Source organism: Callorhinus ursinus, unplaced genomic scaffold (genome assembly GCF_003265705.2).
Source record: "Callorhinus ursinus isolate GAN/ISIS: 27379988/994484 unplaced genomic scaffold, GSC_fseal_2.0 scaffold12, whole genome shotgun sequence".
Classification (NCBI taxonomy): Eukaryota; Metazoa; Chordata; class Mammalia; order Carnivora; family Otariidae; genus Callorhinus; species Callorhinus ursinus.
The window spans coordinates 73368361-73391047 of record NW_027397074.1 but is presented as its reverse complement, the minus strand read 5'-3'; the positions used below and the strand labels follow the sequence as shown (position 1 = coordinate 73391047).

General features: G+C 41.5%; 1 protein-coding gene across 7 annotated transcripts in view; it reads right to left on the bottom strand.

Annotated features, from left to right (window-relative positions):
* CALD1 (caldesmon 1) overlaps positions 1-22687 on the bottom strand; it is a 181419-nt gene that overhangs the window by 10112 nt on the left and 148620 nt on the right. For all 7 annotated transcript variants that reach the window (XR_012380346.1, XR_012380348.1, XR_012380349.1 and 4 more), the window contains 7 exons: positions 17400-17542; positions 10775-11045; positions 8106-8246; positions 3364-3407; positions 3167-3245; positions 941-1078; positions 402-497 (listed from right to left, as the gene is read on the bottom strand). Coding sequence is in view for 2 of the 7 variants with exons in the window: in XM_025854954.2 (XP_025710739.1) it covers positions 402-497; positions 941-1078; positions 3167-3245; positions 3364-3407; positions 8106-8246; positions 10775-11045; positions 17400-17542 (912 nt within the window). In the remaining 5 variants the exon portion in view is untranslated. The remainder of the gene's footprint in view (positions 1-401; positions 498-940; positions 1079-3166; positions 3246-3363; positions 3408-8105; positions 8247-10774; positions 11046-17399; positions 17543-22687) is intronic.

Sequence of the window (22687 nt, the reverse complement as noted above, 5' to 3'; positions counted from 1 at the left end):
TTCTTTGGGAATAAGTCTAGGAGTGTCCTTGACTGAGAAGTGGCCAAGATAATTTGACATTTTCACTTTCAAATTCCTAACTGTGATTTTTAGAATGGAAACTAAACAAATAGACCAGTTAAGAGTATAAACTGTGAACTGCCTCAAGCTCTGGCTAGCTACCCCACTCAGGGTGTAGAGGTGACTGTGGCACCATTTTACCCTCTGGGGAGGGTAATGGGGAGGTCCAGCTGCTCTGGACCAGTCTCTCTAAATCTGAGCCCCTCCTTGTTTGTTATTCAGGGTGACAGCGAAGACTAGGAGCACCCGTCCTTCCCAGGCAAACAGACCAACAGCTTGTTTTCTTCTGCTGCTGGAAACTGAGAGATCGAAAAACTTCAGAAAAACCCGGAGCTACTTACAGAAGGTTTGGGAGCGGGTGATTTATTTCCGTCTGGGGTTTTAGTTAGCCATTCGTTGATGCGGCTGGAAACCCCCACCTTCAAGCCAGCAGTCTCCTACAAAGTCAATAATCCAATATTACAGGAAAAAAAATAAACTTTACTTGGAAAAAAAACTTCAAAGTAACCTTAAAATACTATTAGGTATTATTTCACATAACCAGTAGGTGACACTAATCAATTATTGATCTCTAGCTTTAATATTTTGAGTAAAATAAACCTTAAACTTGATATTTAAAGACGATGTTATCTGGTTTTCTTTCCCCTGCACCTCACCCCACCCCCAACGCCAGGGGTTGATGATTAATTTCAGGCACTTCATTTAGAATACTGTGGTCAGAGCATAGGACACAGCCTAGCCTCCTAAACACATCGTCTCTGGGAGAATTAACATCTTCTTCACTGCTTTTATAATTAACTAGTGTGATACCTTTAAAAAAAAAAAAAAAAGGAAAAAAAATCTAGCCTCCAAAATTAAAAGACCAAAATCCTATACTGACCTTATTTGGTGTGCCTGACACAGTGGGGGATGAAAACACATTCCCTTTCTCCCACATGCTCTTGATATTGCGGACACCTTCTGCAGGAACAGGAAGATCTGAGGCTGCTGGCTTCAGAGGTTTTGCGGTTTTTGTTCCCTGAAATGCATGAATTTATCTTTAGGGTTGGTGCTGATAAATTTGTTCTCATAAAATTATGGTGAGCTTGTCTCCCTCAACATCATCATTTAAAATTCATTACGATATTAAAAAAATATCACCTTCACCAAAAATTCTGTTGTGAAACTACATTCTGATGACATATACGCCTCAAATGAACCATAATACCTACATCAGAGGATCTTTCAAAAATGAAATGATGCCTTTTACTGGAACACCACTGATTGTGAAGGTGGTATTTCATGTCGTTTCTTCAACAGGTAAGTGCTTGTATGTGCACAGGGCACCGTGCTAGGCTCTGGGGATATAGAGCTACTCAAGACAGTCTGCTCTGTGAGCTGCGGTGGGCTTAACATTTTATTTTATTTTATTATTTATTTTTTTTGAAGATTTTATTTATTTATTTGACAGAGAGAGAGAGAGAGAGAGAGAGAGATCACAAGTAGGGGGAGCAGCACAGGGAGAGGGAGAAGAAGGCTCCCCACTGAGCAAGGAGCCTAATGCGGGACTTGATCCCAGGACCCTGGGATCGTGACCCGAGCCGAAGGCAGATGTTTAACCAACTGAGCCACCCAGGCACCCCTGGACTTAACATTTTAATAGCAGAGAATGACAGTAACTAGTTACACAAGTATTTATTTCACATTGTGCTAAGTGCTATGAAAGATGAATGTAGTGCTGTAAAGCATGCCCAGAGAGCATATATGAAGGGGAAGAATACTTAGTTTAGGGGAGCAAAGAAGGCTCCTCTGAAGAAGTGACATTTCAACTGAGATCCAACAGAAGATTTAGAAGTAGCCAGGTGAAGAGCTATGTTCCATGTAGAGGGAAGGGCATATACAAAGGACTGAAGACAGGGACACGGTGAAAAACTGAGAGATCTCTGTATGGAGAATATACCAGAAGGAGGGAGGAACAGATGTAAAAATGAAAGGTGTGCATTCAAGTATGTTTCCAGCAGCAGTGATGGGCATACCCAGAATCAGGCAGTCTCTCTGGTGGTCCTGCTCTGTGGCCTGTGGCATGGGCTGCCAAGGTGGCTGGCCAGGGTGAGTGGTACGTACCATCGGTGGCCTACACATAAAAAATCTCCTGGGGCTGTGTAAGCTCTGAAGCCACAGTCTTGGCTTTGTTAATCCCAGAAGAGCTCTGATCAATTCAACCACAGAAAAAAAACTATCTGCCATTTGTCTTGTATTTTTCTGGACATTTAATCTTGTGAAAAATCACCTCTTGGGTGTTAGGACTTGATTATTCATTTGATAAATCATCCAGACCTCTCTCTTTCTTATTCCCTCTTAGCATTTGTTTGTGAACTATTTCACAGGTATCTCCACTCTGCAGTACAAAGGAGAGGAGAAAAATCAAACCGAACTGATCCAATTACTTTATAGCCGGTGTTCTGATATACATCAGAAGGGTAAAACCATTGACTAAAAGTACAAAAGGAGAAAGAAACACATCTTGATCAATGGCACTGTACCAAGTGCTTTGGTACTTGGAAATATACTTTATTTCCAAATACTGTAGACCCCCTTTTTTTTGGAGGGGGGGGGGAAGTTGGAACAGAAAGAAGCATAAAACTATGGTCTTTCAAGCACAAAACAATTTGAAACTGATGACGATTAAACTTGGTCTATCATCTTTATATTAGCTTACACTACTACTTTTATTTGATAATAGAAGTTTTTATAGATAAAAAAGGATTAACCACAGTTGCAACTGTTTAAACTATATATGGGAACACATTTTAAAAGTAATTAAGGATATTAAAGATATACTTATGAACATACAAGTAATATAGTTCAATACCAATGAGTCCATTCATTAAACGAGTAACAGCTTTATTAAAGAATATTCCAGCTGAAAGTAGAAAACAATAATTTATTTAAAATCTTCTATAATTTATCGCTATCACTGCTCTTCTCTATAACTAGTTCAAAGTACAGTGAAGCATCACTAATATTCTCACACAGTAATGTGGTTACTGGACCTGATTACTGTCCTAAGCCTCTATGATCATCCATCCCCAGAGTTTATTTCTGCCCCCGACTGAGGCCACCTCACCTCAATTGCACTGGTGTATTGCTCCAGTCTGCTGTCAATCTTGGAGACAACTGCTGCTTGATGAGTTGATTTGACACCACTGTTTAAGTGAATAAACACACACACACATACATAAAAATACAAGAGAGAATCTTTCCATATATATATAACAGCTGATGATTCTCAACTGATGATTGTTCACAATCAATCATATTTACCTTTTCTGCACAGACTTATTCAAAAATTCTGCTCGCTCTTCTATCTAGAAATTGAAAAAAAAAAAACCCAGTTAATACTTGCAGCTTATAAACAATGTTTCTCAGCCCACTTGGTGAGTAAAAGCACCAGAGTGCGTGTAAGGGTAATAGTAATAATAAAACTACTTTGAGATATTTGAGAGTGAGATTTGGAGGGGACAAATGGCAGATGATAAAGAAGGTGTGGAGAAATACAAAGTTCTGGAGGCAAATTAAAGACCAGACAGAAATGGAATAAAAATGCCTCTGAAACAATGTAAATCAGAGGCAAAATAAATACATTTCAAGACAACAACCATTTCTTCCAAAAGCACATTCTGTTACCCTTTAGGACGTATTTATATGAGTATAAATATACCACGTTATTTGATTAACGGCAATTTCCCACAGCGTTTTAACTATATATTTCGTGTGTAATAGGGTCGAATAAGAAAGGTAACTAGGAACTGTGCACGATTCACCTCCTGCTTAGCCTGGCTTCCTGACAGCTGTCAAGCCTACTGCTGAATTTAATTTGCCTTGGACGTGGAAGACAGGGATGGGAGGGGCCTGAGATCTGGAGTATGGCTCCTCAGGGCTGAGGCCTCCCATGAAACCCCTGTTAGCCCAAGTGGGAATGACAGAAATAAACACAGAAAAACTGATGGATATATATGAAATGGTAGTCTTTAATAAGATCCTTTTCCCTTTTAAAGCTAGGAACTTCCTTTTGCTAAAACTAAAGCTACTAAATCAAACACTCTATTTCATTGAAACTGTATCACTCAAATCAGATGTTCTATGTAAGTCAGCAAGTATCTGTTGACTCCTTATGATACCCAATGCCAGGGGAGAAATAGCCTCTGTCACCCATCACCTACCCAAATCAGCAAATAGTAAAACCTTTGTATATGACTGCCTGTGCCAAAGCATACATGTGCTGAAGGGGTCCATTTTCTTCCCTGTTCAGGCAGCCAGGGAATCTACCAGACTTCAGCCACCCCGGGCTGGTGTGGTTGAGTATCCCCTACAGTCTTCTGAGATGTTAGTGGCTCTTTCTGGCCTGGATTGTCCCTGGGACTCGTGGACTTTTTAATAAACACTGTTAGGCTGTTTATAGATGTTATTGGGGGCATTTCACTCTTTCCAATGATTTCTCACAATGATAAACGCAAACTCATTAAAAATAAAACTTCCTGCAACAAAGTGTTATCGGTAGGCCTGAGTTTATGGGATGAAGAGTGTCTTAAATCTTATTTTTCTGATTTTAATATAACTTAGAACTGTACTTCTGGAGAAGAAGTTCCCAGCTGAATAAGGTGAAATATACCGAAACCACGCAATGCACTGCCATTTTTAATATGCCAGCTGGTCAGCTAAACAACTAACCAAAAAATTACATATTATAGAGTACTCACTCTATAAAGCTGAACACTCAACAGTGTAGAAGACAGTGTCCCATTCTTTAAGGAGAACATAATTAGCAGGGGAGACTAGGAGAAGACACAAATAAAACACTTCACACTCTATGAGAGGTACCATAGTAAAGAGAAGAAGAAAATGCTGTGGCCTTGGGAGAAGTGATTCCCTGGGGTCAGCGGAGAAGTTTTTCAGTAGTTTTGATTCTGAGCTGAGGTTTTTAGTTTATAGTCTACACAGTTTTATCAATGAGTTTATGGAGGTCAGGGTGGGGGGGAGAGTGCACGAGTTACAGGGACAGGGCATTAGGGGCAGAGCAAACCCATGCACGAAGACGGGGAACACAGGCAGGGCGGGGGGTGGAGGAATGAAACACATAGGGGAAGGACAGAGGCACGAGGAAGGGGCAGCAGAGGTGAGACTTGTTCTCTGTAGCACTGACAGCATCCTTCTGACTCTGGGATGAGCTTGCTAACCTTGGCTATCCCATTAATTCAAATGACGGCGATTCTGACTCTGACATCTCCTTTTGTACCTACAACATCGAATACAGCTTGACTTCATTATCTCATTTTGTCAGGTCTCACCACCCATTTACTGACGCATTCCTATTGGGAAATCCTGAACTTCATCTAGATAATGTAACATGTGTACTGAATTTATACACTAAGCAAATTTCTGTAGGACTTTAACAAGAGCAGTTAGTTCTTCTGAAGACCAAGAGGTGGCAGTGTTGTCTCGATAAAACTCAAGGGAAAGAAAGCACGCTATTCATTTTAGAAAATTGGCTCTCTCCTTACTCTACACCCCTTCCACCACCAAAATATGAAAACAACAATAATAAAAACCCAATTTTAAATTTAATTTACTTACAATTTGTTCTGTGCATGTTTTACGTAAGAAAAACCATTCACTGCTAACAAAATTTTAAGTGTGAGAAACCAGGTTCAGAGTTTCCCAGACAAGGAATAGGAGTCATGAGAACTTAACAAAATACATGAGTTGATAATATTTTGAGGTCAAATAGCAAATGTTTTCCCTTGCACTGGCATTCTACAATCTTAACTCATGACCACTTATAAAAGTTGCAGGGCCAAGAGTATCAACGACTGTAGGAATTCAATCACAGAATATGAAATTGAGCTCTAAAACCAGAGCCACAGCAAATTCTTCAAGGCACATTATGCAGAAAAGCAACAGACTGCCTGTTCCTGAAAGCATATCTCTGTTACATAAGAATTAAAAATTTTTTGTTTTTTTTAGCATAAATACTTTGCTGACACATGCCTCTCTAGCAGAGGGAGTAGATGAATGGCTTCCTAGGAACATTGGATGAAATGGGAAGCCAGGAGTCTGGTTGAGGGAAAGACCAGAGAAGTAAGTTAAGTTGAAAAATTTAGTAGAGAAGAGATATTTGAAGAAGGAAAGGAGAAGGGGCTATAGTTTCTCCTGAAAAGAATAGCAATTAGAAGCTTAGATGACTACGGATTTCTTGGTGTTACCAAGACTGTTCAAAGAAAGTCTAGCTCGGGTGGGATTTCAAGGAGGGTAGAGAGAACATAGCTTTCTTTGATTACTGATGAGCCAGAAACACAAGGACCCAGACCGGGAACAGAACTCTGGTCACCGCATGGAGATAGCCTGAACTGAGTGGGGTTTTTGTTTTTTGCTTTTGTGTTTTACTTTTCTTTTTAATTTTGTTGTTGTTGCTGCCTTTCTGCTCTTTCTTCTATAGCAGGGTCTGCAAACTATGGCCCGTGTGCTCGTGGGCCTTATGCAGGCCATGGTTTTCACACAGCCCTCAAGCTAAGAATGAGTTTTTGTATTGTTAAATGGTTTAAAAATCCAAAAGAATATTTGGGGACATAGGAAAACTTTATGCAATCCAAATTTCAGTGTCCATCAATAAAACTCATCCACTCCACAAAGATTCTCTCTACTCATTTCCTTCTGCTCTGAGATCTCACTGCACTGGAAGTCTGCAGTTGGTTACCTGGTAATTCTTGGGATTCCCCTGAGCAGTTGACTATGGTAAGGCCATGGGGGCAATGGCTTGCTTTGTACTTCTCTCCCTCATAGTACTTAGCACCTATTAGGTATGTTATAAGTGTCAAATATGAAACAATAATATCCCCCTGTGGCTTAGTTCTGATTCCCCCTGAAGCAGATCTTGAGAAGAGAGGGTTTGAGTATAAGTTTATTTGGGAGGTGTCAGACTATGACTGGGACCCAGATGATCATAAAGACTAAGCAAAGCTCTTTAGGGATCAAACATGCTGATTTTCCTGTGGAACAGGTAGTAACTGTAAAATGGAAGTAACTGGCTTTTGGTCATTTTAGTGGGCCACGTGAGATGACTTCACACACACAATTACAGACACACACATGCATATATTTAACCAGCTGGAGCCCAGCTATGATTCTCTACTGGTTTTGCCCAACACCTACACTTTGTAGCCTAGCTAGGTTGATGGAAAACGAGGGAGAAATAAAAGTGTTAAAAGGTCCAATCTCTGAAGATTCATTCATTCATTTATTCATTCAGCAAATATTTATTGACTATCTTCACTGTGCCAGGTACTCAATAAATGTTAACTCTCAAAACAAAACACATATTTGAAAATAATGGCACATTGAGTATAAATAATAGATAGCGCTTTCTTGCTTCTGTTCTCTTTTCTCTGCATGTCAACCCTTCCCTCTTCTCCTTGACCGGGCTCCCTCCTGCTCATTCTCTTTTCTCTTACCAGCACTTCGACCTTCATCAATAAGGAGCTGTGCTCCTCGAAGGCAGTGCTGGGACCAAACTCATCCTGGCAAAGGACCCTACACAAGTTACATTTCATCTCCTCCTGTGATAACAGCTTTCAGATTTGACCAGTACTGTTTCCCGCTGCCCTACTTTTAATAATGACAAATTAAAAGTGAACAGCTAGCATGAAAGGCAGCTCAAACCTTTATAATATAGTTGCCCACTTTATAAACTTTAAATGTTTCCATTTTCAACTGCTTGAAGCAATGAGGCGTCTGGAGGGCATGGGTCAGTGAAATCCAGAGATAATCGCTGAATGTCACTTTAATGCATACCAAAGCATCTAATGAACAACAGATACAAAGCTCTCCGCCTTACTTCTCTCCTCTCTACATGTTACAAAGAGAAGCTGTGAAAAGGCTGAAAGAAGGAGCAAAAAGCTAAATGAAGCAAAGGCTTTGAATGATGAATAACTAAGTAAGGGGCTAAAATCAAGTTTCTATCACTTTATAACGGAGGTGTTATAAGAAGGATTTCTGGGAATAAGAAATACCTTGAGAGATGAACCTTTAGGAGTGAAACACTTGAATGGCTTCTTGTCATCTGATAAGCTGTCTTCGGGCATTTTCTGACGTTTCTCAGCAGCTTCTGCCCGTCGCCTTTCAATCTCTTCCTTTAGCCTCCTCTTCTCTTCCTGAGGGAGAAAGAACATATAACAAGGACATCAGTGTGAGCTTCAAGCGAGAAGGAAAGAGTGCTGTAGGGGAGAGAGCACTAGTCCCAGAGGAAAACGAGCTGGGTTCTGGACTGGATGCCACCCCTTCCTCAAGGGCGGTGGTTAGAAGTTAAGACTGAGCCCGAGAGTCCAACTGCCTGACTCACACTCTGGCGCTGCCACTTCCCAACTGTGTGACCTTGGCCACATCACTTCTCTGCTCTGTGCCTCAGTTTATCATCTGTAAAATGGGGATTATGATAGCTGCAATGAGCTACATAAGAAAGCCCATGTAAAATGCTGGGTCTCGTGCTCAGTATGAAGCTGATCGTCATCATTACCATCCAGTCAGCTCATTTAACACTGACCTTCCATTTCTGTGTCTGTAAGAGGAATATAAATGTCCCTCTCCCTCCTTCCTAGGAGAGTTGTGAAGACAAATGAGATAAATGATGGGCAAACTTATATAAATCTAAGGTATTATATTTACCAAATTGTACAAGAGATAATTGTATGGTTGTCCCCGCCTCAACTGAGGAGATTCTTTTAGATGGTTTGACAAACCTGAAAATATGTAGACACTCACCAGAGCAGTCACGGATGTTCACAGTGTGTATCATTACCCCCTCTGTGCATTTCTTCCTGGTCTACAGTACTCTCCCCCGTCCTCTCTCTCAGGCAAAACATTCACAGTGCTGATCAAGTGGCACACCCTCTATGAATGACTGACTGAGAGATTTGTGTAGTTTTTTGTAGTTTTAGAACTGTATGTTCTCAAGCAGAGACTGGATGTTCATCTGGCAGAATGACTGTGTGTGTTATGGGCTGAATGTTTGTGCCATGCCCCCCCCGCCCCCCATACAGTTAAAGTCCCAGCCCCCAAAGTGATGGTTTTAGGAGCTGAGGTCTCTGGCAGGTGATTAGATCACAAGAGTGAAGCCTTCATGAAGGGCACTAGTGCCCTTATTAAGGAGAACCCAGAGAGGTCTCTTCCGCCTTCTACCAAGTGAGGATGTGGTGGGAAGACTGCTATGAACTGGGAAGTGGGGTCTCACCAGACACAGAATTTGCTGAAGCCTTGATCTTCAACTCCCCAACCTCCAGAAAAGTGAGAAATAAAGTTCTGTTGTTTGTAAGCCGCCCAGTCTATGGGCATTTGTTTCTGTGGCTGTACTGAGTAATGACTATTTGGTAGGACACTAGACCAAACCGTCTCCTAGGTCCAATCCAGTTCTAAGACTTAGTGTTTCTTTCTCTTCTGCCTTCACTGATACTCTGGCTCCTCTAAATAACAGTAACAACAATGATAACAGTAATCATAACCAAGCCTCAATGCTGTAAGTAGACATTATTTTACAGGCAAAGAAAAGAAGTCTTAGCTTATCTTAGCTCAGTAACTCTGCCGAGGTCCCAGCTTACACGTGGCAAAGGATACCAGCCCAGGTATGTTTGATTCTAAGGCACTATCATCCCAAATACTTTCCGACCAAAGGCAACTGGCTCACTGAGAGCTGGAGTTGGAAGTGACCTTAGAATAATTTATCCAAACTTTCCACACAGGTCAGGCAATTTTTGCAGAGGATCCATGTCAGAAAGCCGTCGGAAGTCTTTTTGCATAGTTTGAATCATGGAAGGTCACTATCTCCTAAGATCAGAGGGAAAAGCTCTAAGCTGATTTGGAGAATCAAGGTCCCAATACTGATTCTACCACTTACTAGTCAAGGGACTCACAGCAGTCACTTAAATATTCTGATTCCCTTTTCTTTGTCCATAAAGTGAGAATAATAATACACCTCAGAATGAAAGGAAAGAATGCACCTTGTAAAGTTGTAGTTGGTTAAGCACTTTTTCAGTGTTCAAAATTTGCCTTCTTGTAACTTTATCTGTTGTTTTTAGTTCTGTCTTAAAAGACGGAACACATTCATCTGTTCATAATTACTGGGCTCCTGCTACATGCCTGGCACTATGTTGTCTCCTGGGTTTACAGTAATGAACAAAGCAGATACTGCTCCTACTTGTGACGACCTCATCTCCTGACTCTTCCACTAAAAAAAGAAAAACTATTAAAAAAAAAAAATCTCTCTATCAAAACTCTTCAAGTATCAGAAAACTATCATGTGACTCTTGGTTCTTATAACTAATCTGCAGACCTTTTCCGTTCTTTATTGAGAGACAATAGAGGGGAATGGGTTAAGGCACATGGGACCGTGGGAAAATTACTAAGCCACTTTGTGCCTCAGTTTCCTCATCTGAAAAATGGGATAATAAGACTACCCACATCAGAAAGTTATAAATGGATATAAAGTGCTACGCATAAAGGTTTTAGAACTGTGCCTAGGGCACGTTAACTTTATTATTCTTAAAATATATTTGTAAAAATGAGTCCATGCTCAAAAGAGCAGCTGCATTCCACCACGAAAAAATTACTCCTGGGGCTAGAAGGGTCACCGGACGTGGACTGGGGGCCAGGGGCAGCTGCCGTGGCGGCCGCGCTGCGCCCTCCTTACCTCCTCTCTGACTTTTCTCTCTGCTTCCTCCTGCTTCCGCTTCTGCTCTTCCTCCTCCAGGACCTTCCTTCGCTCCTCCCGCTTTTTCTTCAGCTCCTCCAGCTCCTGGGCCGCCTCCTGCTGCTTCTGTTTGAGCTTCTCGAACTCCTCGCTCTCGGTTTCCCCGCGGCGACGGCGAAGCTCCTCCAGACGCTTGCCGGCCTCCACCTGCGAGGCGCCTTCGGCCTCCTTGGCCTCGCTGGCCCTCGCTCCCACTCCCGTTCCCGGGCGGCTGTCCGCAAAGGCAAAGGGGTTTGACAACCGTCAGCCTGGCAGCCTCCGCAGAGGGAGGGACGTCATCTGCAGGCTTTGCATCCCCCACCAAAAGAAATCTCTACTGCCCGTGGTCAGACAGTGGATCTTCACACCAGCCCCAGGGGTCTTGGGGTCTGCCGGCAATCTCAAGGCCTGGATCTGATTCCTCTCTGCCACTTACCCTTGGTTTCCTAGCTGTACAACAGGGCAAACAGACACTGTCAGTGGGAAAATGGTGCACGGAAAATGGGCAAAAGAGTGCAACTGCTATGAAAACAGTAGGAAGGTTCCTCAAAAAATTAAGTGAAACTACCATATGCGCCGGCAATCCCACTTCTGGGTCTATATCCCAAAGAACTGAAAGCAGGATCTTGCAAAGATATCTGTGTGTCCTTGTTCCTAGCAGCATTATTCACAATCGTGGAGAGGTGGAAGCAACCCAAATACCCATCAACAAATAAATACACAAACAGAGGGTGGCGCATACATACGGTGTAATCTTATTCAGCCTTAAAAAGGAGGGTGATCTGTCACAGGCTACAACATGGATGAACCTTGAGGATATTATGCTACATGAAATAAGCCAGTCCCCAAAAGGCAAATCCTGCATAATTCCGCTTACAGGAGTTATCTACAGTAGTCAATTCCAGGGAAACAGAAAGTAGAACGGTGGTTACCAGTGGCTATGGGGGGGGGGGGGGGGGAAGGTGGGGAGTTTTTTAATGGGTATAGAGTTTCAGGTTTGGAGATGTTTCAGAACAGTGTGAATGTACTTCACCCTACTGAGCTGTACACTTAAAAATGGTTAAGATGGTAAATTTTATGTTATGTGTTTTACCACAATTAAAAAAAAATCCACATGACATGCATGATACAACATGTTAAAACTGGGCAAATATTATTTTTTCTATTTACCTCAGTGGGCTATTCTTTGGATCCCATGAGATTACATATTAAATAAATGCTGACATATATTACAAATATCAGTTGTTAATGCTATTAGACTGACTTCTAACATCTAGGTGTGACCCTAGGAGTCCTCTGCTACAAGTTACTGGTTAATTTGGATCTGCCTAGAATCATGGATCAGGAGGGAAGACTTAAAGGCTCAGGCGCGAGAGACAAGAAAAGATGGCTGAAACTGGGGTAGGCTCTGAAATAAATCTGCTTATCCACATCCTTGTCTTGAACTTGACTCTAGCAGCTGATGTCTGGCAGATGAAATTACCCTTTGCCTCTTGATTAAGACCTATAAATACAGTAATATGTGTCCAGTCTTACACAGCTGCTCCAAGAAAGTTCGTAATGATAGCATGACCTTATGGCTTCAATTTGTGTGGTCTATCATGACAGGAATATTCCTAATTGTGACTTAAAATTACTAAATTAGCCCTGATGTGGTACGGTTAGGGTTGTTACTTATGCTTTGTATGTCCTTTTCATATTTATTATCTCATTTAATAGTCACAATAATTAGGGAGTTGGCAGATTAGGTTAATACCGCCATTTTGCAAATTAGGAAGTGATGGGCGAGAGAGAAAACAGTCTGCCCAAACTTTTGGTAGCAAGAAAGTGGTAGAGCCATGATCATATTTTAGTGTTTCTCTACCAAGTATACTCTTCTTTCCACTGTACTATTATTATATTAGGAGTTAAATATGGTTTGTCATAACATAAAAAAATCAACTGATTCGAGCATATTGGCCTCTACCTCTCACCTCCTACCTTGAGGACTAGAGAGTCTGGGAGGGATGTTTCCCACCTGTAAGGCTCTAGAATTTCCACAGTCTAGGCCTAACTAACTTCCATGCTCCAGTGGAAGCAGTGCTTCATCAGATGGCACAGCTTATAAAACAGCAAGAAAATGGGTACGTTTTTTATAAGTTACAAATAAAATTGAAATTAGGGGTGCCTGGGTGGCTCAGTTGGTTAGGCATCTAACTCTTGGTTTCTGCTCAGCTCATAATCCCAGGGTTGTGAGATCAAGTCCTATGCTGGGCTCCACGCTGGGCTCCACACTGGGCGTGGAGCCTCCTTAAGATTCTCTCTCTCCCTCTCTTCCTCCTCTTTCCCTCTCTTAAAAAAAAAAAAAAAGAACTAAAAAAAGAAAATCACTCTTAAAAAAAAATAAAATTGAAATTATGTTGAAGTTTTCTTTTGGGATTAAGGAGAACCCACAGGGATTTTATTGTAGAATTGGGAACATGTTAAGACTAGAGACAGAACACTACCCAGGGGTATGTTAACATTTTACTTCAGAACTGGTATTCTTAGTGTTCTTACATAAATCATATAAAAAACATGCTGGTGGTGACAGAACTGCAGCAGAGCACTATGTTGTCACTGGAGCAAAACTCATGTGAGCTGGATCCTCCTGGCACTTTCTTTGGGAGAATTTAGTGGTATCCTCAGAAGTGTGCCTAGTTACAGATAGTCCTTAGCTAAGTGACAAGGACGTGGCTTGCTAGCTGCTTAAGTACTTTTTAAAAAGCAGTGAGGTCATGCTCAACCAGCTCTGAACACAGGTAGCCCATCCCTAACACTTTGTCTAAGGAACAGATGAATTACCACTGTCTGATATCATTTATTTGGTGCAGAGAAGGGCTCAGTGTTTCTAGTGATGGAACAAGAAAAAAAGAATAAAAGAGAAAATGAGTTCAAGACTACATAATTACCAATACTGATCTTATGCGTACATCTCATGCTTTTTAAACATTGAGGAAGTTCTTTTTTTTTTAAGATTTTATATATTTATTTGAGAGAGAGAGCATGTGCACAAGCACAAGCACACAAAAGGGGGGCAGAGGGAGAGGGAGAAGCAGACTCCCCACCAAGGAGGGGACCGACGCAGGGCTTGATCCCAGGACCCTGAGATCATGACCTGAGCCAAAGGCAGACACTTAACCAACTGAGCCACCCAGGCGCCCTCAAACATTGAGGTAGTTCTGAGTATACCATGTCCTTTCCAACCTTTTCAAGCTGCAGGATGGAAAAATCAGTACTGTGGATTATAATCAGCATTAAAACAAAACAGAACAGAAAACATCAGAGTGCACTGCACAGAGCAAGGGAAAGTACCATCTCTTGACATGTTTGTTTCAGTTATAAGTATGCATGTAGCTGCGAACTGGGTCATGATGTAAAATTTATTTCTTGCCAAGAGTTTAGGTTAAAAAGTTTTAAAATATTGTTCTAGGCTCTTGACAGTTAAAGATGAACTTTTAAACAAAGGTTAGAAGGTCCCTTAAAACTTGGATGTTACTCTTTCAGAGTCTTGTAAGTTCATAGGTCTGTGACTCCAGAGAGAAAATCTCTCTGTGTTAATTCAAGGTGTATCCATCTTCAGAAATGAGTTTGCTCTCTCTTGGCGTTCATCATGTTCGTGCACAGGAGTTAGACTGGCAGAACACATGCTACAGAAACTTCTCTGGATTCCACTAGGTGTCGCTCAGTCTTCATCTTGGACACTGAAAATGTCCGTCATTAGGGACTGGTTCAATAAATCATGACACATCCATCTGGTGGAATACTCCAACGATATTAATTGTAAGCTTATATTCATTGGTACAAAAAGGTGGCTATGATATAATGCAATAATCAATTTAAAAATATATATTTATAGTTATATTCACACATATACACACTATATATGTCTATTTTGAATATATACACATAAAAGGTATCTGGATAAAATGTTACTGGTAGCTATTTTTGGGTGGTGGGTGCTCTGTTCTCTGAATGTTTCATAATGAGTATCTTTTTTTCCTATAATTAGAAAAAACTTTAATTACCACGTTAAAAATAGATGGAAAGCAAAAGAAATTCCTGTTTTGTACTTTCTATAAAGCCCTTGGTATAATCCGCTTTTTCTATAGCTTGCTCATTGAGTTGAGATTTTTTTTTTTTTTGTCATGTTTTAGAGAAAACAATGTAATCACAGAAAACAGAAATACTGGGGCGCCTGGGTGGCTCAGTCGGTGAAGTCTGCCTTCGGCTCAGGTCATGATCCCAGGGTCCTGGGATCGAGTCCCACATCGGGCTCCTTGCTCAGCGGGGAGCCTGCTTCTCCCTCTGCCTGCCACTCCCCCTGCTTGTGGACGCACTCTCTCTCTCTGACAAATAAATAAAATCTTAAAAAAAAAGAAAACAAATATCAAAGGGGGCAGCAATTAAACATGAGGAGCTATGCTCAAAACAGTAGCAAGAGTTTTATCCATGTCACCTCTACTCAGATGTACTGGCATGCCCTCAGCACTAGGATGACACTAATATGGAAATTTCTTCCAGAAGTTCTCTCCTCTATCCTTGGCTTCCTTAGGCATAAGTCTAGATGAGCATCAGACCTTTCACCATGAACACTGTTTGTTTGCACTTAGGCTAGTAGGCACTTGGCTATTCTACATAGAGGCTCCTACTCCCTTCTCGATAAAGCTCCTTGCTTTTTAAGTATATACAGCAAAACCAGGCATCCCTGCTTCTACTGGCATCAACTTCGAATTGAAACTAAAACTAACCTATGTTGGCAGCTACATAAAAACGAATGATACGGTGGCTGCTTGTTTCTGTCATTTTTTTTTTTTCTGCCCAAAGATGGAAAAATTAAGGCCAGAGTCACATTTAAGAATTCTCAGTGCTACACCTGTTGCCATCCTTGTGGTTTTTCTCTTTGAATTCCCAGCTCTCTGGATTTCCACACAATGGGCGTGTTAATTATTAATTTGAGTTTGGACTAAAGCTGGTTGGCAAGTTTGCTAATTGTTAACGAAACTCCTTTCTACTGACAGATTTTTAAAAAACATTTTTCTTAACGAAAAATATAATCATACCCACAAAACCTATTTTAAACTATCAAATAATAAGACAGTAATATCATTAGGCAATATTCATTCGATATTTTTCATGAACCTGACACTGTTCTAGGGCCTTGAAATATTGAACGACTGGCACTCCAGCAAGCTTTGGACTCAGCTTACCAGCTGGAATCAACTCAATTTCTAGATTTTCTACGAATTCTTAATAAACTCTTAATGTTCTACTTGAAGTCTACTTTCTTGCTAATCCCAAGTAACATCTATAGGATCTTGCATCCTCCTTCACAGCTTACTTGGGCATTTTCTGCACCCATTTTCTTCCGCAGGCTTTCCCTTGGATAAATGTGATTGCCTTTCTGCTCAAATTTTTGTATAGAGAAGTTGTTTGGGGGGCAATTAAATGTCCCCATTTTATCCTGCTTAGCGGAGCAGAGCCCTAGTAGCTCTCCTTGCTTCTGAATGCCACAAAGGCTTTGGTGTAAGGAATACGTCCGACTTCAACACAATGCCTGCTCTTGGGGAACTTTCTTATTTGAACTGTTGAGAAAAACAGGGTCCACAGGCAAGACTGCTGCCAAAACAACCCCATGGGAATCCACGTTCCAGGACATCTGGCACACCAGCCAGTGACATAACAGAGGTAGGAATTTGGCACCAGTGGTTGGAGGGAGTGCATGTGTAGGACTCGGGCACAAAGAATCTTGTGGCCAGGTGTCCATGGCAGGCTTCTGTAACTTGAGTCCTTCTACAGAACTGGTGGGGCGCTCTCACTATTCAGTGTATCTAGAAGTAAGGATTTACCTGTACGTACTTGTCTATCTGTCCCAAAATCAATTGTCCAGGTATTCAACATGATGGGGGGGGGGCGGGGGGAGGGGGAGGAGGGAAAGCTGAAGCTATGCAAGAGGGTTCTCCAAAGGGTATTAAATGGAGCACTAGGGCCCTGCCCTATTCCTCCCTCTTTGAGATTCCCAGTGCAAATTAACATCAAGTGCTCTCAAAGTCCTGCAGTAACGAGAGCTAATTAACTGAGTTCAACCCAGCATTTCCCAAGTATTTAGCCCCAGGACAATCTCAGTTTTAAGAAACACTTATTTATAATCTTTAAAAAAAAATACATTCTTGAAAATGATACTGAAAAGTCTCTCTTAGAAAACTGGCTGGACCATACAGAGAATCCATGATACTAACCCCAGTCATAATGTTTTCTACTGAACTGATCTTACGTGAGCATATTAAGTCAGGGAACAAAAACATGGATCCTAAGCATGATCTGCTTTGCTAAATAATGGGAAAAGCAGATTAAATCTTGTCTGAGCAATGACTGCCTGTCTTCTGTTAGTGATTGATAGCCTGACCTGCTGACTGAGGATCTTTGAGACAATGGCCAATGACTTCACAACAGAAATATGTTGCCCGTTTAGCACGTTTCTGTCTGGAGGCACAGGAGAGGGAGGCTGATTATTATTTTTTTCTTCACATGTGAACACAGTCATTGTTAAGTAGTCTCTGTTTCTTACCTGAAAGTATTCTCGGTGTGTTTAAGTTTGTGGGTCATGAATTCTCCATTCTGTGACTTCACTTCTGTAAATCCCTTCTTCCCATCCAAGAAGCTCTTTACTTCTTTGGGCTCTTTGTCCTTTTTAATCTTCTCATCTTTGATCTAACCAACAGGACACATCAGGAAGAAACATAATGATAAAAATCCCATTAGGTTTTGGTTGGTATCACCAAATAAGACCCAGAATTATTAAGAAGCCAGAAAACTCAGAAGTAAAACCAACCCCTGGAGAATGATGTGGTAGAGCTGGGGTCAGAGGAAATTCTTAGAGCATGAGCTATGGTCCTCCAGCCTCTGTGCAAAAACCTAGACCACAATTTTAGGAAACCAAGATCATCCCTTGATTTCACTGGGGTTTTATTTTCAAGAGCAGTGGAGGTGTTACTGTTTGGAAACCCTTGTATTCTGGGAATTCCATGTAAGAGCAGCTCTTTGTAGTTCCCACTGAAAAGAGTGATCATTAGTGTGGCATTGATGGGAGAATGTCCGGGTTGGTTGGACGGGTTTTTTCTTGGATGAAGACTGTGTCTTTGAAAAGAACCCAACTGTGTTGAGGAGGGAAAAAGGAAACCTACCAAGAAAACCCACCAGATCTGCCAAGCCAATTTTGGCAGATGGCAGAGGAAGCCCACCCTTGTATTTTAATCAAATGAGTAACTAGGGTCTGAGGATGGAAGACATAATAACCCTACCTTTAGGGAGACGACTCAGACCTGTGGGACCATGTCTGTAGTCATCTAAACCACTACAGTTCGAATGGAATAGGAAACCAGAAGTGGTTTTGTGATGGCTGGGGAGACAGAGGAAGGTGATATACGGAGAGTGGGTGCTAGCTTTAATTTTTGGGAGTTTTGTATTACAAGGTCCTCACAGTAAATGAGACACATTATTTCCAAGGAAAGTGAAATTTACATAGCTTGTTAGGGGGTTGAGATTACCTGTATCAGCTCACCCATTCTTTAAGGATGGGGGTGAAAGCAGGAGAGATCCATTATTGCTCTTTTCAACATAACCAGTGACAAGACACTAAGGTTCTAAAGCAAGCAACAGAGGAAGGGTGGGCACAAGAAACTGGGCCTTCAGGCACCCAGGCTGGCCTCCCTTTATCTGATCACTCACCTCTTTCCAGCTATTCCTCTGATGCCCTCTGAACACTTACTCCTAAAGCGCATGTCGTCCTAAGCACAGTACTTTTTTTTCTCTTTACTGATGAGCCTTGAGTAGTCCATTGCCTGACTGCCTTCTTTGGATGTTACTTGATTAAATTACCACAGATGGACTATTCACTACCACATTGCCCTAATTAGGTGAAACTTCAATCTTTCTCCAAGGCTATTCCTTGGTCATGCTTTAAAAAGGGGAGCTGTTGTTTTGCCATTCTCTCTGAGAGCTCTGCCTGGAAGTCAGAGAGGCTGAGTTTTTGCTCCAGTGCTGTCAACAGACTAGCTAAAATGAAGTCACCTGATTTCTCAGGGAGGTTGGCTCTACATACATAAGAAGAGAGGTTGGACCAGAGGATTCCTTCCTCACCCTTCACCTTGTCATTTCCGTCTTGGCTCCTGATTTGTCGTGAAAGGCTAGAGAGAAGAGAGGTAAGCTCTGGCCGGTCCTACAGCTTGACTGCAGCTCCCAGTGGTGGTCACCAGGCAGGCAGGGGCAGGAAATGCCTGTTCTCGTCCTGACCCTCACTGCTGGATATTGCCCCACATACCAGGGACTGGGGTTTGTCTCCTGGTTAAGAAGTATCTGCGGATGCAAATCTGGGGGGAGGGGTGTCCCATTTCAGGGAACCCACAAAATACATTCTGAGTCAAATCTCATGGTTTGCGGAGCACCACGCAAAGAGAAATTCCCTTTAACTCACTTCTCCTATTTTGGAGTCAGAGAGACTTCCATTCTCCCAAAATGCATTATCTGACTCACTGACCAAAAATGTGTATAAAGTAGGTTTTTAAAACAATACATGTCTAAGAGAAGAAAAATCCCGTCCCCCTTTTTTTCCAGCTCTGCCTTTATTGGCAAAGATTATAGAGGATGGTATGCTTATATTCTCTTTGGAAGACTCTCTTAGAAAAATTCTCAGAGAAATAATGATTTGAGTTTGCAAGTAATTTTCTGGAAAATAAATTCATTCATTCATTCATTCCATAGTGCCCTTAAATTTTAAGGAGCATAGTGGAATAGATTTGATGGATTCAACCTAAACGCATGAGATTCTGAGGGAAAAGCAGTTGATCTGCTAGGTCAGAATGTTACGGTGAAGAAAATCTGTGATGGGTTCATAGGTGGCTAAGTATCCTGAAGAGTTAATGTGCTTCACATTCAGATAATATTAGCATATGAGAGGCTCTGGTCAAATGTGACATCTGGATATTTGGGATATCCAATGGGCTAATACATGGGTGTATGGGGGGGTGGGAATTCAAGGGACATGTCCTGGTGCCAGAGAGACCCTCAAAATGTCAAGTGCGCAAGTCAAAAAGACTGAGCTGTCAGTCTCTGTAGAGTAATGCTTTGCATTATCTGATTTCAGGAGAGTGACAAGAACTGATGTAAGTTACAACATTTCACATTAGGTCTGACACATTTCTGTTAGACTCAGGAGGCTCAATTCCTTTTCTGGGTCCAATGTCTGCCACATGGATATCTTTGCTACTGAAAGTTCGGTCTGCAAATAACAAGGACCTCACTGGTAAGCTCCACCCCAGACCCACTGAGTCAGATGTTGCATTTCGTAAGATTCCAGGTGATTTATATGCACGCCCATGTTTGGGAAACTTTGGTACATGATAGGAATATCAGTTCCAATATTATATGAACAACTCTGCTGGAAGCAGGTTTTCTGTTAGAGGCCAGGAAAAAAACAACAACAACAACTCCGGGGTGAAGAACTAAAAAGAGGCATTTTATAATTGGAGAGGAGAAAAAGAAACCTAAGTTTCAAGGTTGGTGATGTTCTGTGATCCATCACTACAAACAGTTAAAACTGCAGGGCTGCAGGGGGAGAAAGACAGTTTTTTCCTGAGGTATTGGACCTCTGGAAATGTTTTCTCTAAGAAGTCTCACGTGATGTTTGTGTTTACTTGTGGTTGACCGATCCTGTTTAGCTCCTTGAAAGGAATTTTTTTGTTGTTGTTTTTTAACAAAAAGGGGGGAAAAAAAGGAGGAGGGTGTTGGAAATGGCTAAATCATGTAAAATATAATTCAAAGTTGTTTATATAAAGTAACCACACAACTAGCTGGAGGGGGGAAATCTAGTCATTCAACTAGTAATTTACATATGCAATGTTAAAGCAGGAATGCCAGATTTTTTTTTTCTTTTCTTTTCTTTTCTTTTTTTTTTGAGCCTGGGTTGAGTGGCTAATCTGCCCTTGTGTAAAAAAAAGAGGCCAAAAGTTTTGGGACTCCAGAAGGGGGTGCAGAGCAAACTGGGAAAGGGGCAGGTCTGAGATGGTTATACCACTGATACTGTTGGGACTGGGGCCTTCTCTGAAAAGAGGCAGAAGGATGATTTGGGTGACCACTCACAAGCCCTTCCTCGCTCAGAAAAGAGGCAGAAGGATGATTTGGGTGACCACTCACAAGCCCTTCCTCGCTCAGGGGCACAATAGAAAGGCAGAATGTTTGTGTCATTAAAAAGAAATCACGAGGTGCCTGGGTGGCTCAGTCGGTTAAGCGGCTGCCTTCGGCTCAGGTCATGATCCCAGGGTCCTGGGATGGAGCTGCATGTGGGGCTCCCTGCTCAGCGGGCTCCCTCTCCCTCTGCCTGCTGCTCTGCCTACTTGTGCTACCTCTCTGTCAAATAAATAAAAAAAAAAACCTTAAAAAAAATCACATCTGAAGGAAGTCAATTACATTTTAAATACAGAATCCAAACAGTGCTCTTTCAGCTTCCCCTCCCCGACTGAGTTAGGACTTCATGTCCTCTTCCTTCTGGAAAGCTACTCACCACCAAACACCAGCTTTATCGAAGAGCCCAAGTGGGACATTTGTGTTTGAATTTAGCTCCCAGTAACTTCCATTTTTTTAGATGAATCTGCAGGTGTTCTTCTATTCTGTGCATTCCCAACAATATTCAACCATTTCCTTAGCTGCCTCATTTGAACCAAATTCAGCTTTCTAGTTCTTAGCGTTTAGGCTTCCACCTTCCTTTAAATGGGCGGTGTTTGCATTCGGTATTTACTCCCAAACACCCTCAAGTTCTATTAGAAACAGGAAGGCAGTACATCTCAACCAAAATAAATAGAACATGATCTAGGGGTTCTTAACTTTTTTCTGTGAGGCTTATGAAGAAGCATTTAAGAAAATAACCATCCCCCTGCTTAATCTGGTTACCTCATTTTCTAAATATGGATTTTTCTGTTTCTTACTATGTGCCATAATGGGCAGAGACGTGCAACAGGAGTCCATTCGAGCTGGCCCTCAACAGCTCTGATTCAGTCCCATGCACAAAGTAATCCAAATCTTCCTACCTTTGATAATTTAGTTTTACCATGTTTAAGCACTTTGAACTTATGAGATATTGTCACAATTTTTAGGATTACTTGGAGCTAACGTAAGTACAATGGTTAAAACGCGGTCAGGCTTTCTGATGGGGCGTTTTGGTCATGTGGGGCTTAATGACATTCTCTCTACACCTGGCCCTGTTCCACTGACTCGCTTACTTACCTACAGTCAAACACCCTGGCACCAGCTCCTGTGTGTGCCTCAGAAATGCAATGCAGAACATTTTGCCAAACTTTGCTTTTGAAAACCAAATACCGTCTTCAGTTCATCGAATTTTCTACTGAGATGTGGGGGAGTGTTTTTCCTTTGGAAAGCTAAATCATTAATCAAAGCCAGTTGGAAATATTCCACAATTGAAATGAAAGTAGGATGGTCCAAGGAGGAAAAAAATAGCACTTAGAAGAGGAGAAAGTGGGAAAAATGGATCCGAGCAGTGTTTTTCAAGCTTTCTGTGACCCACAGCCAGGACAATTTCTATCACAACGTAATACTGTTTACGATGCCCTCTGATGTCTTCTATTCAATTTCATGTCTTAAAATGTCCATTGACACATTTAACTACTTTTGAGATACTCTAAGTTAATTTCACCATTCAATGAATCATGAAGTCAAGTCATGGCTTGAAAAACACTGAATCAGAGGTAATAATTTTATTATTATTTAATAAATAAAATATTATATTATTTATTATTTATAACTTTGAGATGAGCAGACCTGAAATGTCATGGATCACTGCTCTCC